This window comes from Salmo salar, chromosome 21 (genome assembly GCF_965601325.2).
Source record: "Salmo salar chromosome 21, fSalSal1, whole genome shotgun sequence".
NCBI classification, from domain to species: domain Eukaryota; kingdom Metazoa; phylum Chordata; class Actinopteri; order Salmoniformes; family Salmonidae; genus Salmo; species Salmo salar.
The window spans coordinates 7881162-7905289 of record NC_138311.1 but is presented as its reverse complement, the minus strand read 5'-3'; the positions used below and the strand labels follow the sequence as shown (position 1 = coordinate 7905289).

The 24128-nt window shown below is 43.9% G+C and overlaps 1 protein-coding gene across 2 annotated transcripts in view; it reads left to right on the top strand.

The window, feature by feature from the left end:
• LOC106581675 (uncharacterized) overlaps positions 1-24128 on the top strand; it is a 210731-nt gene that overhangs the window by 115926 nt on the left and 70677 nt on the right. For both annotated transcript variants that reach the window (XM_014163884.3, XM_014163883.3), the window contains 5 exons: positions 4398-4939; positions 8953-9036; positions 9290-9352; positions 10879-10947; positions 18995-19076. In XM_014163884.3, coding sequence (XP_014019359.1) covers positions 4398-4939; positions 8953-9036; positions 9290-9352; positions 10879-10947; positions 18995-19076 — 840 coding nt within the window. The remainder of the gene's footprint in view (positions 1-4397; positions 4940-8952; positions 9037-9289; positions 9353-10878; positions 10948-18994; positions 19077-24128) is intronic.

Genomic DNA, 24128 nt, shown 5'->3' with positions numbered 1-24128 from the left:
GAGCCAATCAGTTGTGTTGTGACAAGGTAGGGGTGGTATACAGAAGATAGCCCTATTTGGTAAAAGACCAAGTCCATATTATGGCAAGAACAGCTCAAATAAGCAAAGAAAAATGACAGTCCATCATTACTTTAAGAGTTTTGATGTCTTCACTATTATTCTACAATGTAGAAAATAGTAAAAATAAAGAAAAACCCTTGAATGAGTAGGTGTGTCCAAACGTTTGACTGGTATGGTTTGTTTCTTTGTGATAATCTTGTCATCCTAATTATGTGTTGTGATGAGTGTCATAAGCATTTGGTTTACATGTACATCAACAGTATACCCCTGTGTTACGAATCCCTTTGGCCCAGCGGTCTAGGGGGGGGATGGATATGAGACCCGTAACATAAATCATGCAAATTAAAATCGTGACATGTAACAGTGAGAACCAAAAACCACAGACAACTGAAATCTACCGTCAAACTCAAAAGGTTTATTTTAAACACACGGTAAAGGGGTGTGAGAAAAGGGGCTGAGCTGGACCCAAGCAAAGAAACAATAATCAAAAACACCCCTAAGCTAGACTAGCCTATTTCCACAACAGCTAACTAACCAAAAATACAGAGGGTGGTCCGCCCAGTTCTAACTAGGGTACTTACACAGTATTCCTACGGGTAATGTATGCCCATGGGCGACTTGTCTTGGTACCCCCTTTTCCCACCAAATAAACAAACAACCAAACAATACTCACAGGATTACCGGACAAATGTGACATGTAGTTGCAAAAACAAAAGAGATCAATACAGAGATATAGAGCGAGACACAGGGAGCTAGAGCTTGGACACGAGCGATTGAGAGAATGAACACAAAGATTGATCTGGGGAGAAAACAACTGACTGGGTTTTTAAACCAAGGGAAAGGGGCTGTGATAGGTTGAGGGAAAAGGAACAGGTGTCTTCTGATTGGGGACTGATTGATGACTGATTGGGGAGTGATGATTGTCACCTGTGAGGAGGAGGAGGAGAGAAAATAAATACAAATACAGGATACACACTACCTGTATCCGTAACACCCTGGAACAAGAATCTGGGTGATAATATCTCAATGGTCTTAGGAAGTGTTTTAAGTGCATCTGATCTAACTGAAGCATACTGTGTTAATGAACTCTGATTTCAATTGCAGTACAATCAAGGATGACCATCCTCCCTTTTCTAGATTAACTTTTTTTCCAAAACATGATTGCGTGAGAAGTGATTCAAATTTCGACACACATTGGAAAAAGCAGTCGGAGGCACTTGTTAGAAAAAGCTTACAAAGTCTATTCAATCAGACTTACCGTTTTCTGTTTAGCTGTGTCAAACTTTGTTAACGATCTTGTAAGATCCTAGAGTCACTTCAAATTTATACAGACAACGAAAAAAGGTTCAGACACTGGTTGTACACTTCATGCCTTGCAATATTGCATACAGTCGGTCATATCCCCCTTGGACCTATTTGAAATCCTGTCGTTTGAAATCAAAAGAAGTATGGGGTCACTTAAAGTAATGATTCACCCATTTTGAATGCTATGTTGTTTTTGCGCATCTCTCGGCGATGTTCTGTCGATTACCTGGGTCATTTCATGTTTTCATCTGTATCTGAGCTATTCCCGTTCAAGCATACATACATACATTTGGCCGGTATGACATAGCATTTAAGACTCCCGAGTGGTGCAGCGGTCTAAGGCACTGCTTCTTGGTGCTAGAGGCATCACTACAGACCCTGGTTCGATCTCGGGCTGTATCACAACCGGCCGTGATTGGGTGTCCCATAGGGCGGCGCACAATTGGCCCAGCGTCTTCCGGGTTATTAGGAGAGGGTTTGGCCGGGGTAGGCTGTCTTTGTAAAATAAGAATTTGTTCTTAACTGACTTGCCTAGTTAAATAATTTAAAGCCTCTCTCACTACACTGGAAGTTAACAGGAATATGACTTTTAGATCGCGAAAACGTCTATCATACATGTCAGATTTCAATACTGGCTGATGTCATAACGTGGGAGGTTGTCTTCTCTCGAATGAGCCATTGATCATGCCTTTGAGATATTCCAACCTCAAGGAATTTGTAATTTAACAGAGGGACTAACACATTTCTCCTATTTTTCTGCCTCTTCAGTGCATTGCATAGTGCCATTCGAATGGCAGACTCGACTCACATGGATATGCTGGTTGAACATGGTGAGATTGTAGACTGCTATATTGAAAGTGCAGTTTGTTTAGGTGATTTCACAGCTAAATAGCTATTTCACATGCTGATATTGACTTTATTATTATTGTAGCTACGTCCAGCCAGCCCATAGAGAGAGCATTGCATTGTGGGCGTGGTAGTCGACTTGAGCTGCAACAGATTACCGCAACAATTTTCACATGTTGCTACCAACCTATAACGACAAAATGAAACATTTGTTCACAAAGATATTTTTCTCACATATTAGTGTTATGTAACAATGGAAATTATAGGAATGAGCGGCACCATACCCTAATAGCATAATAAAAAAAAAAAGGAATTCATTAAATATGCACATACTGTGTTTGCATGTAACACACAAAAAAAATCGGGACATTGTATGAAGTCAGCCTACATTTTTTGGTTAAGACACTCTGGACTTACACACAGCAGATTGCGGATAAATACTTATTTCATCTTATCTGTAAATACTTTTGAAGAAAATGTCATCTAGGATTTTTTTGGACAACATATCAACAATTCCCTATGTATAAGTCTGAATAATATGTTTAAAGATAACCACACAAATTGTGATGAATGCAGATGCTTCTGAGAGGCTGAGAAAAATGTGTTGGCGTGCAGGAAGAGTCTGACTTTCGGGGAAAGTACACTGCAATTAGACTACCAAATGCCAAACACCTATTAAACCCAATCACCATCTCTTCAAGGTCAGTTACTACATATATTCCGGTTTGTAACATTATCTATGAAAAGGATTCAATGTAGTGATGGGATTCAATGAAGTGAGCTGTCACAACTTCCGCCGAAGTCGGTTCCTCTCCTTGTTCGTTCGGCGGTCGACGTCGCTGGTCTTCTAGCCATCGCCGATCCACCTTTCATTTTCCATTTGTTTTGTCTTGTTTTCCCACACACCTGGTTTACATTTCCCTCATTACTTGTCATGTATTTAACCCTCTGTTCCCCCTATGTCTGTGTGTGAAATTGTTTGTTGTAAGTGCTTGTGCACATTTTGACTGGTGAGCGACGGGTTTTGTACCCATATTTTGTAGTTCTGGATGCCGTTGGTTTTGATAATTAAACTGCTCCGGATATTACCCAGTTCTGCTCTCCTGAGTCTGACTTCCCTGCCACCAGTTACGCACCCCTTACATGAGCTTTGAAATTATGGATGTATGTCTATTTAAAAGTGGTTACAATTCATGACATTTTGATAATGCTAGTATGATAAACTAACAAAAATATACATTTTCATCTACTTTTTGAAAATTTTATTTTAAATGGACCAAAATTTCCCCAAAATGTCAAAATTGATAAGGAGCTGCAAAAATTACATTTTTGCGTGTGGTGCCTGTCCTTCATTGACCCCATGTTAAAACATTCTGAGACTGGCTAGCATGGAGTTCCCCTTATCCAATGTCAGTGAGGGAAGAATGTCATGTTGGCATGCATTCACAAGGGGCTTTGGGCTAAAATAACTCCGTCTGTTGAAGGGATCTAGATTCTTGTAGGTCCCAGGAGAAGTGTTCTCCCCATGCTTTTTGGGGGATGTCATAGTTGCTATTAGTTTTTGTAACCCACTCCATTATTTGAAGGCAGGCAGTAGGAGTTGGCTTATTTGAATTAGGCCCTTTGAGAAATCCTCACATATAGGGTTGATTCAAAAGTTAAGAGCAAAAGGTCATTGTTTACTGTAGCTTTGCAAAGTATTCTAGCACAGTGGTTTGTTTGGCTATGTGTCAGTTGCAATTAACTACAGCCATATAATGTATTTGTTTGTAATGTTTCCCTGATATCTAATTACCATTATCGTGTGGAGCTGATTGACATGTTGATATGCAATGCACAATTTATCTTGAAGTTGTGATAGATGTTTTACAAGTCCAATGATGTTTCCCATGTCAGGTCATATTTCTCTTAAATATTAGACCAGGAATCATTGAAATATCATTACATTAATGCAGATCTTCAAGTGACTCTGGACACTGGGTTTATTAACATTGCTGCCCCCTTCCCTCCCAAAAAAACACTACTAAGAAAGTGTTGGCGGTCTGCTTTTACCTCGCAGACCAAAACTCACAGTGTCAAAACCCAACACACTAATAGAGCACGCTAACCCAATCTCGCCATGCAGCCCACCCCGTCATCGGCGTTTCCTGTGTGATGTGTACTAACTTCCTGTTTCTCTTCTGTAGATGAGATCGGTGTCTCCCTCCTGCACCTGATCGGGGACCCTCCCCCAGAGGAGATCACCAAGATCTATGGTCCCGACAACAGCCCCGGCTACGTCTTCGGTCCCGACGCCAACACGGGCCAGTTGGCACGTGCCCATCTTCCCAGCCCCTTCTACCGGGACTTCTCCCTCCTCTTCAACCTGAAGCCCCAGTCCACCAAGGGCGGAGTCATCTTTTCGGTCACAGACGCCTCGCAGAAGATCATGTATGTGGGCGTCAAGCTGTCGCCGGTCAAGGCGAGCAAGCAGAATGTCATCTTCTACTACACGGAGCCCGACTCGCAGGTGTCGTACGTGGCGGCCACCTTCCCCGTGCACAATCTGGCTGACCAGTGGAACCGCTTCTCCATCTCCGTGCTGGACGACAAGGTCACCTTCTACATCAACTGCGACGACCAACCCCAGGTGGTACGCTTTGAGAGGTCCCCGGATGAGATGGAGCTGGAGCCAGGAGCCGGCGTGTTCGTGGGTCAAGCCGGAGGGGCCGATCCCGATAAGTTCCTGGTATGTATCATGCAATGACTGGACTTTTTTAATATCAGAGTCGGGGTCCGTTGTGTTTCAACTTGGTCAATGCAAAAATGTGTCATTTGTAATTTCCTGGATTGAAGGACTTGAAAGGCAATTCAAACCCTGTCTTATATTTTACTTAGGGCCCAATCCTGAATAGCCTATGGCGTAATAATAGCATAAGAGTAGGATCTGTAGTCCACAATTCTGGCTCAAACTCATAAATCAGAACATCCGATGCAGTCCAAGATGAATTCATAGTTTTGACTTATGTGCGCTTATCTCAAGCACTACTATCCTTATAACATTTCCTACTTGAGAAATATATCGGTGTCAGGGGCAAGTGGAATTGGAAATCAGACCAGACAGTGTTGCCCTCCTAGTCAGGCTGATTCAGACACGTGAAACAGAAACCGTCGTGTTTGGCAACCCCTTTATGATTTGATTGCCTTTAATTGGCCTGCTTTAAATCAAAACGTAAAAGTGGTCTGACCCCGACCATCCCCTGTCTCCTCCTGGGAAACACAGAAGTATAATTGGTGGACTTCATGGTGGGGGATCAATTAGCTCCAGTTGGCCCTCCACTCCACCCCCCTGTGACCACTGCAGCTGACCCTTATACAGTCGCTCTGCAGCACCCAGCACACATAGACAGGTATCCCTGTAAGCAGAGGGCACAAGTAGACAGGTGCTTCTGTGACCAGGACAATTGGCCTTATGTTCCGAGCACAAGCAAGATGGTGCCTATTGACGGTGCCCTTTGTTTAGTTTTTGCTGACATCATTATCTGAATGTGTTGTATCTCCTCATTCAGTAGATTGTAGGGTAATATTTAAGCATATGAATCACGTAGTGGTCACTAATATGCAGTTTAAAAGTGTATAAATAAGTAGCTAGTTAGGTCTTTGTGTGCTATAAGCTATTCATCAAGCCTTTATTCAGTGTTTTATTTTCTACTTGCGTGAATAAGGAAACAATGAATATGCTACTTATATTGCAAATCAGTGACTTAATGTCATCCCTATACTGAAGTGTTACCAGTTGTACATTCAAATCTGTAAAGACTAAGACCTAACATTCTGAGAATGAACCTTGTTTGAAATTAATGAATGAAATTGAGTGCAGTTTATTTCAGACTATTTGGCTTGCGCTGGGACAATGTTGCTAGGATAAAGCAAAAGTTGAGATTGAACTTAAATTGATCCCGCTCCAAAAATAAGATTCAAGTCAGTATCTTAAGCCAGTGTTTCCTAACTCCAGTCCTTAAGTACCCCCAACATTACTAATTTTTATTGTAGCCCTGGACAAGCACATCTTATTTGCAAAAATATGTGCTGTTGGGAGTACTCAACATGGTAAGCCATGCAATCATATGATGTAAGAATGAGAACAGGTATAAACACATACTGCAAGAGAAAGACATTTGACCTGCCTTTTGACCAATAGCTCAATATTGAATGTATTTTTTATTGCTTGACTAACTTACATATTTCTGTAAGTTAGACAGCGTTGTAATTATTGTTTTACTTGCTGTCTATACATTTACAGATGGTAAACCCTGTCTGACTAAACCAAGATAATTGGATGATTTAAAACATGGTCAGAGGAAGCAATGATATCAAATCAAATCAAATCAAATTTATTTTTATATAGCCCTTCGTACATCAGCTGATATTCTCAAAGTGCTGTACAGAAACCCAGCCTAAAACCCCAAACAGCAAGCAAAGCATGTGAAAGAAGCACGGTGGCTAGGAAAAACTCCCTAGGAAAAACTCCCTAGAAAGGCCAAAAACCTAGGAAGAAACCTAGAGAGGAACCAGGCTATGAGGGGTGGCCAGTCCTCTTCTGGCTGTGCAGGGTGGATATTAAAACAGAACATGGTCAAAATGTTAAAATGTTAAAATGTTCATAAATGACCAGCATGGTCAAATAATAATAATCATAGTAGTTGTCGAGGGTGCAACAAGCACGTCCGGTGAACAGGTCAGGGTTCCATAGCCGCAGGCAGAACAGTTGAAACTGGAGCAGCAGCACGGCCAGGTGGACTGGGGACAGCAAGGAGTCATCATACCAGGTAGTCCTGAGGCATGGTCCTAGGGCTCAGGTCCTCCGAGAGAAAGACAGAAAGAGAGAAAGAGAGAATTAGAGAGAGCATATTTAAATACACACAGGACACCGGATAAGACAAGAGAAATACTCCAGATGTAACAGACTGACCCTAGCCCCCCGACACATAAACTACTGCAGCATAAATACTGGAGGCTGAGACAGGAGGGATCAGAAGACACTGTGGCCCCATCCGATGATACCCCCGGACAGGGCCAAACAGGCAGGATATAACCCCACCCACTTTGCCAAAGCACAGCCCCCACACCACTAGAGGGATGTCTCCAACCACCAACTTACCGTCCTAAGACAAGGCCGAGTATAGCCCACAACGATCTCCGCCATGGCACAACCCAAGGGGGGGGGGGGGGGGGGGGGCGCCAACCCAGACAGGAAGACCACGTCAGTGACTCAACCCACTCAAGTGACGCACCCCTCCCATGGACGGCATGGAAGAACACCAGTAGGCCAGTGACTCAGCCTCTATCTTTATTCCAATAAAGTATGAACGGACAATACAAAAACCTCAACTCAAGGGAGTTGTCTTTTTGTGCGTATTAACCCAGAGATAGACATAGAAAAAGACTGACGGACATGGGTTCATTTTATGTCCATGGCATGGCCTTTAAAATATGGGAATGTGTGTAGTTCTACCCACTGTTGACTGTTTTTGCTGGGCATTTTCTGGGCATGTCTTCAAGCAAAGTACACCTCAGGGCCTCGGAATGCTCAGAGCAGAATCCCAAATAGCTCTCATTTGGGTTCAAGACAGCTCAGTTGGTCTGTCCTATCTTGACAAGACCAAATGAGGGGATTTAGACAAAGGGGTTTGGCCAAATGTCAGGGCATTGCCTCTTTTCTTTTCTCCAAGCTGTGTGGAAGGGAGGTTTTCATCTTTTTAAAGACAGTTCTTAGAGACAGCTGAGGCAAACAATGGTTGTTTACATAGACCCCAGGCATTGCCCGAGTTCAGACACTTATCATTGCATTATCTGTTGACTCAACGCATGGTGTTGAACCCTTATGCCTGCACTGAGGAGGTACAGGCCAGAGACATGTAACCACTTAAGTCAAATGTGTCGATAGTCCATGAGATTGACATGATAGTTTTAACATATTTTAAAGCTATACATTGTTCATTTACACATACTCAAATGACAACAGAAACATAAATAACAGAGTAATATAACCTGTTATTTTTGGTTATGATAGGGTAAGATAGTACCTGCTCCCAGGCCTGGAAGTAACAGTGGAAAACGAAAAGGCACATAGGGTGTACAGACTCAGCTCCTCATAAAATCAATGAAATAAATATATTTGACAGCTATTTAGGGACTTTGAAGGCTCGTGAACACATTTGTGGGCATTCATCGAAAGAGAAGCTCTTCAGAACTAGAGCTTTTATCCGTTTAAAACATGTTAAAAGCAAATTCCCCTGAATCACATGATTGGCTTTTTGATTGACTTGATAAGATGCTATTAATGCGAGACATTGAAAGAAGCTCCTGTGGTGGCGAGTTTGATGGACTGGGGCCGTGGAAGAGGAGAGTGTCATATCACATGCGTCCATTTCATTGCTCACCACTGGGACAACTGTAATAAACCCCTCAGCTTCTTCAACGAGGGGGGAGTTCCACAACAAATCCACCACACAGATCAGGTACACATGTTTGAAGACACAGGACTTCAGAGGGAAGATATATTTTTTGATTTATGTTTGTTTATGTTTAGAGCAAACGTGTACAGGTGTAGGACCAGCTGTGCAGCAGCACCGCAACATGCCTTGTTTTATATCACCCCACACACATACAGACACCAGACATCAAAGGCCATGTATTGACAACTGTGTGTCTGTGTCTGCCTGCGTATATGCGCTTGCCTGTGTGTGTTTTCCTTCATAGGGGGTGATTGGGGAGCTGAGGGTTGTTGGAAACCCCCGGGCTGCTGAAAGACAGTGTGAGGAGGAAGGGGACGACTCGGATGTGGTAAGTGACCCTTGACCCGCCCACCCATACATTAACATAGGTGGCGCAGCGTAGCGCTTATACAGTTGTTGCCTTAGCAGGATATGGGGAGGCTTAAACTTAGAGGGAACTTAGAGGGAACAATAGGAACCAAACAGAAGCAAAGGGGCTGAAATCGGAAGGGACCTACCTGAAGAAACACTAGTTTTTCATTGCAAAACATTTTGCTACGGGTTTGCACTAATGAATACACCTCTGGTCTCTCCCCGCCCAGGCTTCAGGAGATGGCGGAAGTGGCGATGTGGAAGGGAAACTGGACGGGAAGAAGAAAGGCCCGGTATGATCGTTTGACATTTTTGTGTTAAAATTAAGGTTAAAACCAGGTTATCTGTGACATTTCAAAGGTCACAGAGTTTGAGCAGCAAGGCTTGGCTATGTACTGGTTGTAGGTTTGGTAATGTCGCCACATGATGGGTTTTTACTACACTGAACAAAAATATAAACGCAACATGTAAAGTGTTGATTTCATGAGCGGAAATAAAAGATCCCAGAAATGTGCCACACGTCCAAAAAGCATATTTCTCTCAAATTTTGTGCACAAGTTTGTTTACATCCCTGTTAGTGAGCATTTCTCCTTTGCCTATGTAATCCATCCACCTGACAGGTGTGGCATATCAAGACGCTGATTAAACAGCATGATCATTACACAGGTGCACCTTTTGCTGTGGACAATAAAAGGCCACTCTAAAATGTGCAGTTTTGTCACACAACACAATGCCACAGATGTCTCAAGTTTTGAGGGAGCGTGCAATTGGCATGCTGACTGCAGGAATGTCCACCAGAGCTGCTGCCAGAAAATGTAATGTTAATTTCTCTACCGTAAGCCGCCTCCAACATCCTTTTAGAGAATTTGGCAGTACATTCAACTGGCCTCACAACCGCAGAACACGTGTATGGCGTCATGTGGGCAAGCGGTTTGCTGATGTCAACGTTGTAAACAGCCCCCTGGTGGGGTTATGGTATGGGCAGGCATTTGCAAGGGACAACAAAAACAATTGCATTTTATTGATGGCAATTTGACTGTACAGAGATACCTTGACGAGATCCTGAGGCCCATTGTCGTGCCATTTATCCATTCATCGTGCCATTCATAATTTTTTATTTTATTTTGTGTTATTGACTGTACGTTTGTTTATGTGTAACTCTGTGTTGTTGTTTTTGTCGCACTGCTTTGCTTTATCTTGGCCAGGTCGCAGTTGTAAATGAGAACTTGTTCTCAACTGGCCTACCTGGTTAAATAAAAGTGAAATACATAAAAAAATCCGCTGCCATCACCTCATGTTTCAGAAAGATAATGCCCGGCCCCATTCCTCAAGGATCTGTACACAATTCCTGCAAGCTGAAAATGGCTCAGTTCTGCCATGGCCTGCATTCTCACCATACATGTCACCCATTGAGCATGTTTTGGATGCTCTGGATTGATGTATACGACAGCATGTTCCAGTTCCCGTCAATATCCAGCAATGTCACACAGCCATTGAAGAGGAGTGGGACAACATTCCACAGGCCACAATCAACAGCCTGATCAACTCTATGCGAAGGAGATATGTCCTGCTGCATGAGGCAAATTGTGGTAACACCAGATACTGACTGGTTTTCTGATCAATAACCCTACCTTTTTTTTAAGGTATCTATGACCAACAGATGCATATCTGTATTCCCAGTCATGTGAAATCCATACATTACGGCCTAATGAATTACAATTGACTGATTTCCTTATAACGCAGTAAAATCTTTGAAATTGTTGTATGTTGCGTTTATATTTTTACGCACAATTGTAGTGCCTCCTTTGTCTCCCCATAGGGTACTTTCAAATGGGACGCGGAGGTACAAAAATATGTGTGGGTTGAGGACGACAGACCAACAGTTACGGTACGTGCCCTGAAATCCATTTTATCTGTATATGTTGGCGTTCACCCACAAGCATGTGAATTTTTCACCTTTTGATGTGTCAGGACTTCACTCCCTTCTCGTGAGTGGCGGACACAAATAAAATTAAATTGTATTTGTCACATGCACTGAAAACAACAGTGAAATGCTTACATACAAGCCCTTAATCAATAATGCAGTTTTAAGAAAATACCTAAAAAAAGTAAGAAATAAAAGTACCAAATAATTAATGAGCAGCAGTAAAATAACAATTTCGAGGCTATATACAGGGGGTACCGGTACAGTGCCCCCAATGTGCGGGGGCACTGGTTAGTCGAGGTAATTGAGGTAATATGTACATGTAGGTAGAGTTATTAAAGTGACTATGCATAATTTAGTAGGGATGTAGGGAACTCTGTAAAACTATGTAGGTCACGCTATTCAAATGGCACCCTATTCACTACTATAGTGCACTACTGTATGTTGAGAATAGGGTGCCATTTGAGATGCAACCATCCACAGTCATGTACTTTAAACATATGGTCAACATGGAAACCGAGTTATCTGGCTATTTCAAACTGTAGGGAGCTGTATGGGGAGGGGGTGGATAGTGGGGAATGTATATGGCCGGTTTACATTTACATTTACATTTACGTCATTTAGCAGACGCTCTTATCCAGAGCGACTTACAAATTGGTGCATTCACCTTATAATATCCAGTGGAACAACCACTTTACAATAGTGCATCTAAATCTTTTAAGGGGGGGGGGGTAGAAGGATTACTTTATCCTGTCCCAGGTATTCCTTAAAGAGGTGGGGTTTCAGGTGTCTCCGGAAGGTGGTGATTGACTCCGCTGTCCTGGCGTCGTGAGGGAGCTTGTTCCACCATTGGGGTGCCAGAGCAGCGAACAGTTTTGACTGGGCTGAGCGGGAACTGTGCTTCCTCAGAGGTAGGGAGGTGAGCAGGCCAGAGGTGGATGAACGCAGTGCCCTTGTTTGGGTGTAGGGCCTGATCAGAGCCTGAAGGTCCGGAGGTGCCGTTCCCCTCACAGCTCCGTAGGCAAGCACCATGGTCTTGTAGCGGATGCGAGCTTCGACTGGAAGCCAGTGGAGAGAGCGGAGGAGTGGGGTGACGTGAGAGAACTTGGGAAGGTTGAACACCAGACGGGCTGCGGCGTTCTGGATGAGTTGTAGGGGTTTAATGGCACAGGCAGGGAGCCCAGCCAACAACGAGTTGCAGTAATCCAGACGGGAGATGACAAGTGCCTGGATTAGGACCTGCGCCGCTTCCTGTGTGAGGCAGGGTCGTACTCTGCGAATGTTGTAGAGCATGAACCTACAGGATCGGGTCACCGCCTTGATGTTAGTGGAGAACGACAGGGTGTTGTCCAGGGTCACGCCGAGGCTCTTAGCACTCTGGGAGGAGGACACAAGGGAGTTGTCAACCGTGATGGCGAGATCATGGAACGGGCAGTCCTTCCCCGGGAGGAAGAGCAGCACCGTCTTGCCGAGGTTCATCTTGAGGTGGTGATCCGTCATCCACACTGATATGTCTGCCAGACATGCAGAGATGCGATTCGCCACCTGGTTGTCAGAAGGGGGAAAGGAGAAGATTAATTGTGTGTCATCAGCATAGCAATTGATATGAGAGACCATGTGAGGATATGACAGAGCCAAGTGACTTGGTGTATAGCGAGAATAGGAGAGGGCCTAGAACAGAGCCCTGGGGGACACCAGTGGTGAGAGCACGTGGTGCGGAGACAGATTCTCGCCACGCCACCTGGTAGGAGCGACCTGTCAGGTAGGACGCAATCCAAGCGTGGGCCGCGCCGGAGATGCCCAGCTCGGAGAGGGTGGAGAGGAGGATCTGATGGTTCACAGTATCAAAGGCAGCAGATAGGTCTAGAAGGATGAGAGCAGAGGAGAGAGAGTTAGCTTTAGCAGTGCGGAGAGCCTCCGTGACACAGAGAAGAGCAGTCTCAGTTGAATGCCCAGTCTTGAAACCTGACTGATTAGGATCAAGAAGGTCATTCTGAGAGAGATAGCAAGAGAGCTGGCCAAGGACGGCACGTTCAAGAGTTTTGGAGAGAAAGGAAAGAAGGGATACTGGTCTGTAGTTGTTGACATCGGAGGGATCGAGTGTAGGTTTTTTCAGAAGGGGTGCAACTCTCGCTCTCTTGAAGACGGAAGGGACGTAGCCAGCGGTCAAGGATGAGTTGATGAGCGAAGTGAGGTAGGGGAGAAGGTCTCCGGAAATGGTCTGGAGAAGAGAGGAGGGGATAGGGTCAAGTGGGCAGGTTGTTGGGCGGCCGGCCATCACAAGACGCGAGATTTCATCTGGAGAGAGAGGGGAGAAAGAGGTCAAAGCACAGGGTAGGGCAGTGTGAGCAGGACCAGCGGTGTCGTTTGACTTAGCAAACGAGGATCGGATGTCGTCAACCTTCTTTTCAAAATGGTTGACGAAGTCATCCGCAGAAAGGGAGGAGGGGGGGGAGGGGGAGGAGGATTCAGGAGGGAGGAGAAGGTAGCAAAGAGCTTCCTAGGGTTAGAGGCAGATGCTTAGAGTTTAGAGTGGTAGAAAGTGGCTTTAGCAGCAGAGACAGAAGAGGAAAATGTAGAGAGGAGGGAGTGAAAGGATGCCAGGTCCGCAGGGAGGCGAGTTTTCCTCCATTTCCGCTCGGCTGCCCGGAGCCCTGTTCTGTGAGCTCGCAGTGAGTCGTCGAGCCACGGAGCAGGAGGGGAGGACCGAGCCGGCCTGGAGGATAGGGGACAGAGGAAATCAAAGGATGCAGAGAGGGAGGAGAGGAGGGTTGAGGAGGCAGAATCAGGAGATAGGTTGGAGAAGGTTTGAGCAGAGGGAAGAGATGATAGGATGGAAGAGGAGAGAGTAGCGGGAGAGAGAGAGCGAAGGTTGGGACGGCGCAATACCATCCGAGTAGGGGCAGAGTGAGAAGTGTTGGATGAGAGCGAGAGGGAAAAGGATACAAGGTAGTGGTCGGAGACTTGGAGGGGAGTTGCAATGAGATTAGTGGAAGAACAGCATCTAGTAAAGATGAGGTCAAGCGTATTGCCTGCCTTGTGAGTAGGGGGGGAAGGTGAGAGGGTGAGGTCAAAAGAGGAGAGGAGTGGAAAGAAGGAGACAGAGAGGAATGAGTCAAAGGTAGACGTGGGGAGGTTAAAGTCACCCAGAACTGTGAGAGGTGAGCCATCCTCAGGAAAGGAACTTATCAAGGCGTCAAGCTCATTGATGAACTCTCCAAGGGAACCTGGAGGGCGATAAATGATAAGGATGTTAAGCTTGAAAGGGCTGGTAACTGGGACAGCATGGAATTCAAATGAGGAGATAGACAGATGGGTCAGGGGAGAAAGAGAGAATGTCCACTTGGGAGAGATGAGGATTCCAGTGCCACCACCCCGCTGGCTCGATGCTCTAGGGGTATGCGAGAACACGTGGGCAGACGAGGAGAGAGCAGTAGGAGTAGCAGTGTTATCTGTGGTAATCCATGTTTCCGTCAGCGCCAGGAAGTCTAGGGACTGGAGGGTAGCATAGGCTGAGATGAACTCAGCCTTGTTGGCCGCAGACCGGCAGTTCCAGAGGCTGCCGGAGACCTGGAACTCCACGTGGGTCGTGCGCGCTGGGACCACCAGGTTAGAGTGGCAGCGGCCACGCGGTGTGGAGCGTTTGTATGGCCTGTGCAGAGGGGAGAGAACAGGGATAGACAGACACATAGTAGACAAGCTACAGAAGAGGCTACGCTAATGCAAAGGAGATTGGAATGACAAGTGGACTACACGTCTCGAATGTTCAGAAAGTTAAGCTTACGTTGCAAAAATCTTATTGACTAAAATGACGAAAATGATACAGTACTGCTGGCTGGTGGAGTAGGCTAGCTAGCAGTGGCTGCGTTGTTGACTTTGAACGTGTAGCTGGCTAGGTAACCTCGATAGTTTCAGTACTACACCTTGTCATGATACAAAGCAACTTTGTAGCTAGCTAGCTAACATAACACTAATCAAGACGTTCCTTGTAATGTATTTAGTTTCTACAATGCTGCTCGTCGGTAATAGTTGGCTGGGTTAGGAAAAATGGCGTCGCGGGGGACGGAAATAGCTGGCTAGCTAACCTCGATGGCTGGCTAGCTAACCTCGATAATTACTAAACTACACAATTATCAAGCTATGACAAAGACAACTAAGTAGCTAGCTAGCTAACACTGCACTAGTCAAATCGTTCCGTTGTAAAGTATTAGTATCTACAGCGCTGCTAGTCGGTAACGGTTGGCTAGCTAGCTAGCAGTGGGTTAATGATGACCAGGTGGGTTGACTAAGTCTGGCGTCGCGTCGCGGCTGGCTAGTTCACCTCGTTAATTACTCAAACTACACAATTATCTTAGATACAGAGACAGCAAAGACAACTATGTAGCTGGCTAACTAACACTAACACCACACTAATCAAGTCGTTACGTTGTAATGTAATAGTTTCTACAGTGCTGCTAGTCGGTAGAAGTTGGCTAGCTAGCAGTGATGACTAGCTAGCTAGCAGCTAGCGGTGTTGACTACGTTAGGAGGACGAAGATAGCTAGCCTCGATAATTACTCTATTTACTCTAAACTACACAATTATCTTTGATACAAAGACGGCTATGTAGCTAGCTAAGAAGGTTGCTCAGATCAAACAAATCAAGCCGTTGTAATGTAGTGAAGTGTAATATTACCTGTGGAGCGAAGCGTAGTGCGACTGCTCGCTCCAAACCGGATGTGGGTTATCACCTGGACAATGTCCTAAACTAACACGAGCATCACCCCCCCACACAAACACACAGACGTGGACCATGCATTTTATGATATTACAATACCCTCTACAACAAGCAAATGTTGCAGCACAACCTCGAGCCTCCATACAACAGCACTGTCGGGGTACGCCGGTCCAATTACAGTAGAAGACTAGGTAGACAGCCAGATGTGTCTGATCCAGCTCAGGGCGATAATATCGCCAAGGTTCCTGTTTTGTTATTTTGACTGGTTTCTCAATCAGACTTAAAAGTTGAGAGAACAGGAATAGGAAGGTAACGGAAAGAGAAAGTTGGCCTGTCTTTGGCCTGCCAGTCCTTGTCACAGGGCTCCAGGTGCACAGGCCGGCTTTGAAGCCTTGTGCCACTTCACACGGGCTTTCCATCCACCCGACGTGTTTATTAGCATCGTATGGAACAGCTGTTACCCAACATACCGTTGACTTTGACTTTAGCCTGTCTGACTCCCACTCATGCTTGGGAAAGCAAAGAAGGAAACGCAGACAGTTATCTGAGGAAACTTTCTGTTGTGAGACTGATGGCGGATTTGTGTGTGATTGAAGGACTTGTGAGTTGTCATCGTTACACAGTGGACTAAGGGCAGGATTTCACTCAAATCCGCACTGCAGAAAAAAGCGACAACATCGTTTCTACTCCATTAAAGGGCTTGTAACTGTGCTGGATGTGATGTTGACATACAGGTTTACTACAGTGCAGATTTTATTAAAGCTGCCACTCAAACACTTGAGAGTTAAATCATTTTTGGTAGGATGAGTTACCTACCGTCAAGCTTAAGAAAACTTGCAAACTCCCATTACGCAGTTGTCTGGGTGAAAGTGCGTATAATTTAATATTGTGTGAGATTTGTTTTCTTTTAAGACTCAGCCCGTGACAGTGAAGTAAACAGACTTCTTATTTCATTACATTTCTCACACAATTGTGTCTCGAATCTCATGTGGAGTACGGGATTAGGCATGGGTGTATTCGGTGTGTGAATCTGGTCCTTGTGCCAGCTTTACCTTGTTGCATCAGCTTTGTGGCCTAAATAGTTTTGTTCAGAGAATGTATAGCAGACAAGTTTCAATCTGCATCGGGCAAAATTGGATGGTTAAATTAAGTTGTGTTTTTCAAATCTATCACCACCCAGTGCCTCGTCTGTCCCCACCCTCTTCACTCCCACCTCTCAGAAAGGATGAATGCATGGGAGTATATGTGCAGGTCTGTTTTATTATATATATCCCCTTGGATCTGTCATATAACAGTCACGAGTCAAATTCTTCACACAGTCAACTTCAGGCCCTACAAAAGTGAGAATGTTTGCCCATAGAGGAAACTGCTTAATTTTGTGAAGAATTCCATACTTTTTATTTCAAATTGCCCCCCTCCATCCATCTATCCATTCATCTGTCCCACCCAGTGCTCCCCTCTCAGATTCCACAGGTGACAATATGAGGCGTGTCACCTGGTGAAGAATGAGCTTAGAAAACAGGGGTGTTAGGTGTTATCTTCCTCTCACTGAGGGGGGTGAGTCTGGAATGGCCTCCCCTCTTCCCCCCTGCAGATTGTCCCATCTGTAGAGCGCTAGCAGTGATGACAGATCTTTGACAGTCCTTCCTTGTCTCTACTCCCCAACACACACACACACAGATACGCGGACACCCAGACACACACTCACACACACACTGAAACATGTGCACACACACACACCAGCTCCTCCACTCTATTCTCTGACCACTATCTTAAGAGCTGGAGCCCAAAACGGGTCACATTCCTGTTGCCAGACATGTTCCTCCCAACCGAAATACCTGATGCTTGTCGCAATCCCATCCGCTCCCAGTGGGAGAACGTACACCCACCATCTCGCTCACTGGACAAACTCACTTTTGTATATTCATAATGGGCGCCCATAAACTTGGCGCCACCATCACAGCTCTTTGCAACACCACTGTAGAGACTACCTCACAGAGGGGAAGAGAGAGTGTGTTTGTTTGGTCATCGGTATTAATTTGTTTAGGGTAAGCTAGCCCGAGAGGAAATTATATAATGGTCTAGTCTGTGCTAGTCTGCCAACCATTAGCACTGTGCTAGTCTGCCAACAATTAGCACGTATGATTACTCCATAACAAAAATAAAACACAAAACATATAGTACATACAGTGGAGTCTGAAATGATTGACATCATACCCCCAAGGCTAATCTCCCCTGTTATTGGTAATGGTGAGAGGTTAGCATGTCTTGGTGTTATGATCTTTGACCCTCTGTAACTTTCTCACTCATCGTTATTTACGATTTGTTCAGGATTATCCGTAATCTTGGTAGCATCCACATTAATGCAGAAGTGTTTAAAACATATTATATTATTATTTACAATAAAAGTGACTCCAAAATGACACAATACATTATTTACCATTAATTTCTATTGGGAACAAAATAATCTGAAACACAACCGAAACAAACTGCAAATGCATCACACGCTTGATGTAGTTAATTGTGTGCTAGGAATATGGGATGAAATACTAAACTTTTGACTACTTTATAAGAATCTTTCGAGGTGTCAATAATTTTGACCACTACCTTTAAAAAAATTTAAAAAACATTACAAAATCTTTCTCTGAGCAATTGTATTACTATAAAATAATATACGTTTCCCATTTTTTAAGCTCAGAATTTGAATTGTTTATTTTATACAGTCATTATTGCCCATCTTTACCAAGGGTGTCAATAATTTTGGACCCCACTATATAGTTTCAAGTTTTAATGTCGAAAGTGAAATGCCTTTCTTGCAAACTCAAAACTCCTTAAATGTCATTGTTTTCTTTGTTTGAGAACTACAAATAAGCTAGCTATTTGGCAATATCATGGAAGTTAGGAAGCCAACTTTGAGTATTTGAGTGACAACTTTGTACCACAACTTCTGAAAATTAGAATGTATGATTACCACAAACATGTCCTAAAACATCAACATAATCTCTTTACAAGTCATTGTTTTTTGTTAGGGAAGTACTGTACAAATACCCATTTAATGATATGCCAGTTGGGAAGCCAACTTTTAGTTGTCCTTGGAGCTGGATGTATTTTTATGGTCATATTAGGTCATATTATTACCCCATAACAACAAAAACATGAACATAACATGGTTTTCTTTGTTAAAGATCTACAAATACTCATGTGGGATCAATATGCACGTTTTTTTCTCTTTGGAGCTCAGCTGGATATATTTTTATGTTTGTTTTTCAATGCTGTTTTAACGTCTTTCTCCAGACTACCCCTCCGTCGTCACGCCCGATTCAGCAGCCCCCGGTGACCCGACAACAACCAGAGGTGTCTCCCAAAAAAGAGACTGGTGAGTTCAATAAGGTCATAGTCTAGATCAGGACTCCCCAGCCCTGTGTCTGGAAAGCTACCCTACTGTAGGTTTTTGCTCCAAACCCAGTTGTAAATAACTTGATTCAGCTTATCAACAAGCTAATTATTGGAATCAGGTGCACTAGATTAGTGTTGGAGCGAAAACCTACAGGACGGTAGCTCTCCAGGAACAGAGTTGGAGAGCCCTGGTCTAGACAAGACAGAATGTTGTATGGGTTTGCAAGACCACTAGTCACATTGGTTGACTATTTTAGATGTGTTTGTAGCACTGTATAATAATATTAATATAATCTAAGATGTACTTTATTGTCCATTAAGTTATGAAACAGAAATGTGTCTTAATGCACAACCCAACCCCCCCGAGCATCATTTATATGACGTGTTAATGATTTGTGTAACATGTGTAAGTCATTAACACATGCCTTATAAATGATCTATTATTGGCTTGTAAAAAGTTATTATAAAGTGTTACCAATGTGTTACATGCATCTGTATTATATTTTCATGTAGTAACAGTGGACAATTGATAAATATTGACATGGACCAAATTTGACACGATGGTTATGATATTATGAGAAAGTTCATGGTTACCATACCATATGCATGCTATGTGTGATGACACATTATTTTCATGATTTAGGTAGACTACTGGTTATTTTCAGTGGTGTAAAGTAATTAAGTAAAAATACTTTAAAGTACTACTTATGTAGTTTTTTGGGGTATCGGTACTTTACCTTGTAATTTCAATTTTTGACAACTTTTACTTTTACTTCACTATAAGGGCACAAGGTGATACCCAGATGCAGATACAGGAGGCAGATGGTTGGAGCCTTAGATGTTTATTAATCCAAAAAAGGGTAGGCAAGAGAATGGTTGTGTACAGTCAAAAGGTCAAAACCAGTTCAGAGTACCTAAGGGCAGGCAGGCTCGAGGTCAGGGCAAGCAGAATGGTCAGGCAGGCGTGAATGGAGTCCAGAAAACAGGCAAGGGTCAAAACCTGGAGGACTAGCGAAGAGTAGAGAAAAAAGGAGTACGGGAAAAAACACACTGGTTGACTTGACAAACATACAAGACGAACTGGCACAGAGAGACAGGAAACACAGGGATAAATACACTGGGGAAAATAAGCGACACCTGGAGGGGGTGGAGACAATCACAAGGACAGGTGAAACAGATTAGGGTGTGACACTTCACTACATTCCTAAAGAAAATTATGTAATTTTTACTCCATACATTTTCCCTGACACCAAAGGTACATTTTCAATGCTTAGCAGGACAGACAATGATCCAGTTCACACACTTATCAAGAGAACAACCCTGGTCATCCTTACTACCTCTGATCTGGTGGACTCACTAAACACATATGCTTAATTTGTAAATTATGTCTGAGTGTGGGCCTGGCTCTCAGTAAATATAAAAACAAGAAATTGCATTACCCATTTAAATTCAGTGCAAATATACTGCTAAAAAAAATAAAGGGAACACTAAAATAACACATCCTAGATCTGAATGAATGAAATAATCTTATTAAATACTTTTTTCTTTACATAGTTGAATGTGCTGACAACAAAATCACACAAAAATAATCAATGGAAATCCAATTTATCAACCCATGGAGGTCTGGATTTGGAGTCACACTCAAAATTAAAGTGGAAAACCACACTACAGGCTGATCCAACTTTGTATTTCTTTGTTTTGGGCCGTGTGTGGCTCCCAATCAGGCACAGCTGAAGCTCGTTGTTGCTGATTGGGAGTCACACATAAGGAGCATGTTTTTCCTTTGGGTTTTGTGGGTAATTGTTTCTGTTAGTGTTTGCACCTGACAGCACTGTTTGGCTGTCAGTTTTCTTGTTTTGTTTGTATAGTGTTCTTTCTTTATTAAATATTCAATGATGAACACTAACTCCGCTGCACCTTGGTCTACTCTCTCTCACGACAGCCCTTACAACCACACACCCTCTCCACTGAATAGCAGGCTAGTGATTGCTTTGCAACACTTGCAGTTTGCCACTGATTCCTTACAAACCAATCATTGTTGAATTTGTGATTTCCAACTTGTTGTGTAATGTTTATGTCCAATGGCCGATGAGCACCGATACATTTTATCTATAATTCCTCTTCATATGACAAGGATTGAAAAGGATTTGCCAGTAGATTGTCGACTTGATTCATGATTATGACTGCTTGTCTAGCTTGCTAGCTAAGATTTAAAAGTATGATGTTGACATGATCAGTTCAAGCAAAGCTACAGTAAATGTAACATGATCTGTGGCCAATGACTTTGAGCCTTCTTGGATGGGCACTCTAATGTAAATCTATGGCAGCACCCAAGGGGCTTGATTTTTCGAGCCCTCCCTGTAGATTTTAGTGGTGTTCCCATGAGTGACAGAACACTGAGCCAAGCACGGCGCAACTAGAGAATATTGCCAACCCATATGCTCTGTATTTTCTGCTGGCTGCCCCATCACCACAGAAAGCACTGAGCTAGAAACTAGTGATGCACCGATATGACATTTTTGACCGATACCGATATCCGATATTTTCCTTGCCCCAAAAACCAATACCGATAACCAATATTAAATGATTTTACAGGCTTTAAGGCATTCTAGTACAGTTAAATAGTTAACACACACACATGGACACAGCAGTCTAAGGCACTACATCTCAGTGCAAGAGGTGGCACTACAGTCCCTGGTTCGAATCCAGGCTGTATCACATCCGGCCGTGATTGGAAGTCCCATAGGGTGGCACACAATTTGCCCACAACGACGGTTCGATTACAGGATCAAAATGGCCAGAAACAAAGCACTTTCTTCTGAAACTTGTCATTGGTCAGAGAAATGAAGACTATTCCATGCGAGAAATTGCCAAGAAACTGAAGATCTCGAGCAACGCCGTGTTCTACTCCCTTCACAGAACAGCACAAACTGGCTCTAAACAGAATATAAAGATTAGTGGGAGGCCCTGGTGCATAACTGAGCAAGAGGACAAGTACATTAGAGTGTCTAGTTTGAGGAACAGATGCCTCACAAGTCCTCAACTGGCAGCTTCATTAAATAGTACCCGCAAAACACCATTCTCACCGTCAACAGTGAAGATGCGACTCCGGGATGCTGGCCTTCTAGGCAGGGTTTTAAAGAAAAATACATATCTCAGACTAGCCAATAAAAAGAAAAGATTAAGATGGGTAAAAGAACAGACACTGGACAGAGGATCTCTGCCTAGAAGACCAGTGTTCCGGAGTTGCCTCTTCACTTCATTTACGACATTAACAATGTCTACACTGTATTTCTGATCAATTTGATGTTATTTTAATGGACAAAATGTGTTTATTTTCTTTCAAAAACAAGGACATTTCTAAGGGACCCCAAACTTTTGAACGGTAGTGTGTATACAGTTGAAGTTGGAAGTTAACATACACCTTAGCCAAATACATTTAAACTCAGTTTTTCACAATTCCTGACATTTAATCCTAGTAAAGATTCCCTGTCTTAGGTCAGTTAGAATCACCACTTTATTTTAAGAATGTGAAATGTCAGAATAATAGTAGAGACAGTCATTTATTTCAGCTTTTATTTCTTTCATCACATTCCCAGTGGGTCAGAAGTTTACATACACTCAATTAGTATTTGGTAGCATTACCTTTCAATTGTTTAACTTGGGTCAAACGTTTCAGGTAGCCTTCCACAAGCTTCCCACAATAAGTTGGGTGAATTTTGTCCCATTGCTCCTGACAGAGCTGATGTAACTGAGTCAGGTTTACATTTTACATTTACATTTTAGTCATTTAGCAGATGCTCTTATCCGGAGCGACTTACAGTAGTGAATGCATACATTTCATTCAATTTCATACATTTCATACATTTTTTTTTCTGTGCCTCCTTGCTTGCATGTGCTTTTTCAGTTCTGCCCACAAATGATCTATAAGATTGAGGTCAGGTCAGGGATTTGTGATGGCCCCTCCAATACCTTGACTTTTGTCACGATTCCGTAAGGCAGGAGGAAAAGGCAGAGTCAAACGCAGGAGAGGTAGTCCAGTTGTGCCGTAGAACGGTATATTTATTTCACCGATAAAACCACTCGGCGTAACAAAAGGGCATAGGGTGTGCCCAGAGACCACACGGGAACACAGTTAACCCAGAGAAAACAAAGATACGCACGGGGCGCAGCCCGGCAAATATAACATTCCTCTAGCGAGAATCCGCTGGGGAAAAATGTGCAAAAAACACAAAACGTTCACAGACCTGCCCGCTGACGAATAAACAATCCCGCGCAAAACACAAACCACAAGGAACAAACTAAATACCCCCCCTACTAATTACAGAAACGGAAACAGGTGCGGACTTAAACAGACAAAACACAACGAACACAGAACATAGATCGGTGGCAGCTAGTAGACCGGCGACGACGACCGCCGAGCGCCGCCCGGCCGAGGAGGGACACCATTTTCTGTGGATACTGTGACAGTACCCCTCCCCTGACGCGCGGCTCCCGCAGCGCGCCATCGCCGGCCTCGGGGACGGCCCGGAGGGCGAGGCGCCGGCCGGTCCGGACGGAGACGATGGAACTCCTGGAGCATAGTGGGATCCAAAATGTCCCTCACCGGAACCCAGCACCTCTCCTCCGGACCGTACCCCTCCCAGTCCACGATGTACTGCAGGCCCCCTACCCGACGCCGGGAGTCCAGGATGGCCCGGACTGTGTACGCCGGGGCCCCCCCGATGTCCAGGGGGGGCGGAGGGACCTCCCGCACCTCAGCGTCCTGTAGTGGACCAGCTACCACCGGCCTGAGGAGAGACACATGAAACGAGGGGTTAACCTGTTGAGGGTAGGGGGCAGTATTGACACGGCTGGATAAAAAACGTACCCGATTTAATCTGGTTACTACTCCTGCCCAGTAACTAGAATATGCATATAATTATTGGCTTTGGATAGAAAACACTCCAAAGTTTCTAAAACTGTTTGAATGGTGTCTGTGAGTATAACAGAACTCATATGGCAGGCCAAAACCTGAGAAGATTCCTTTACA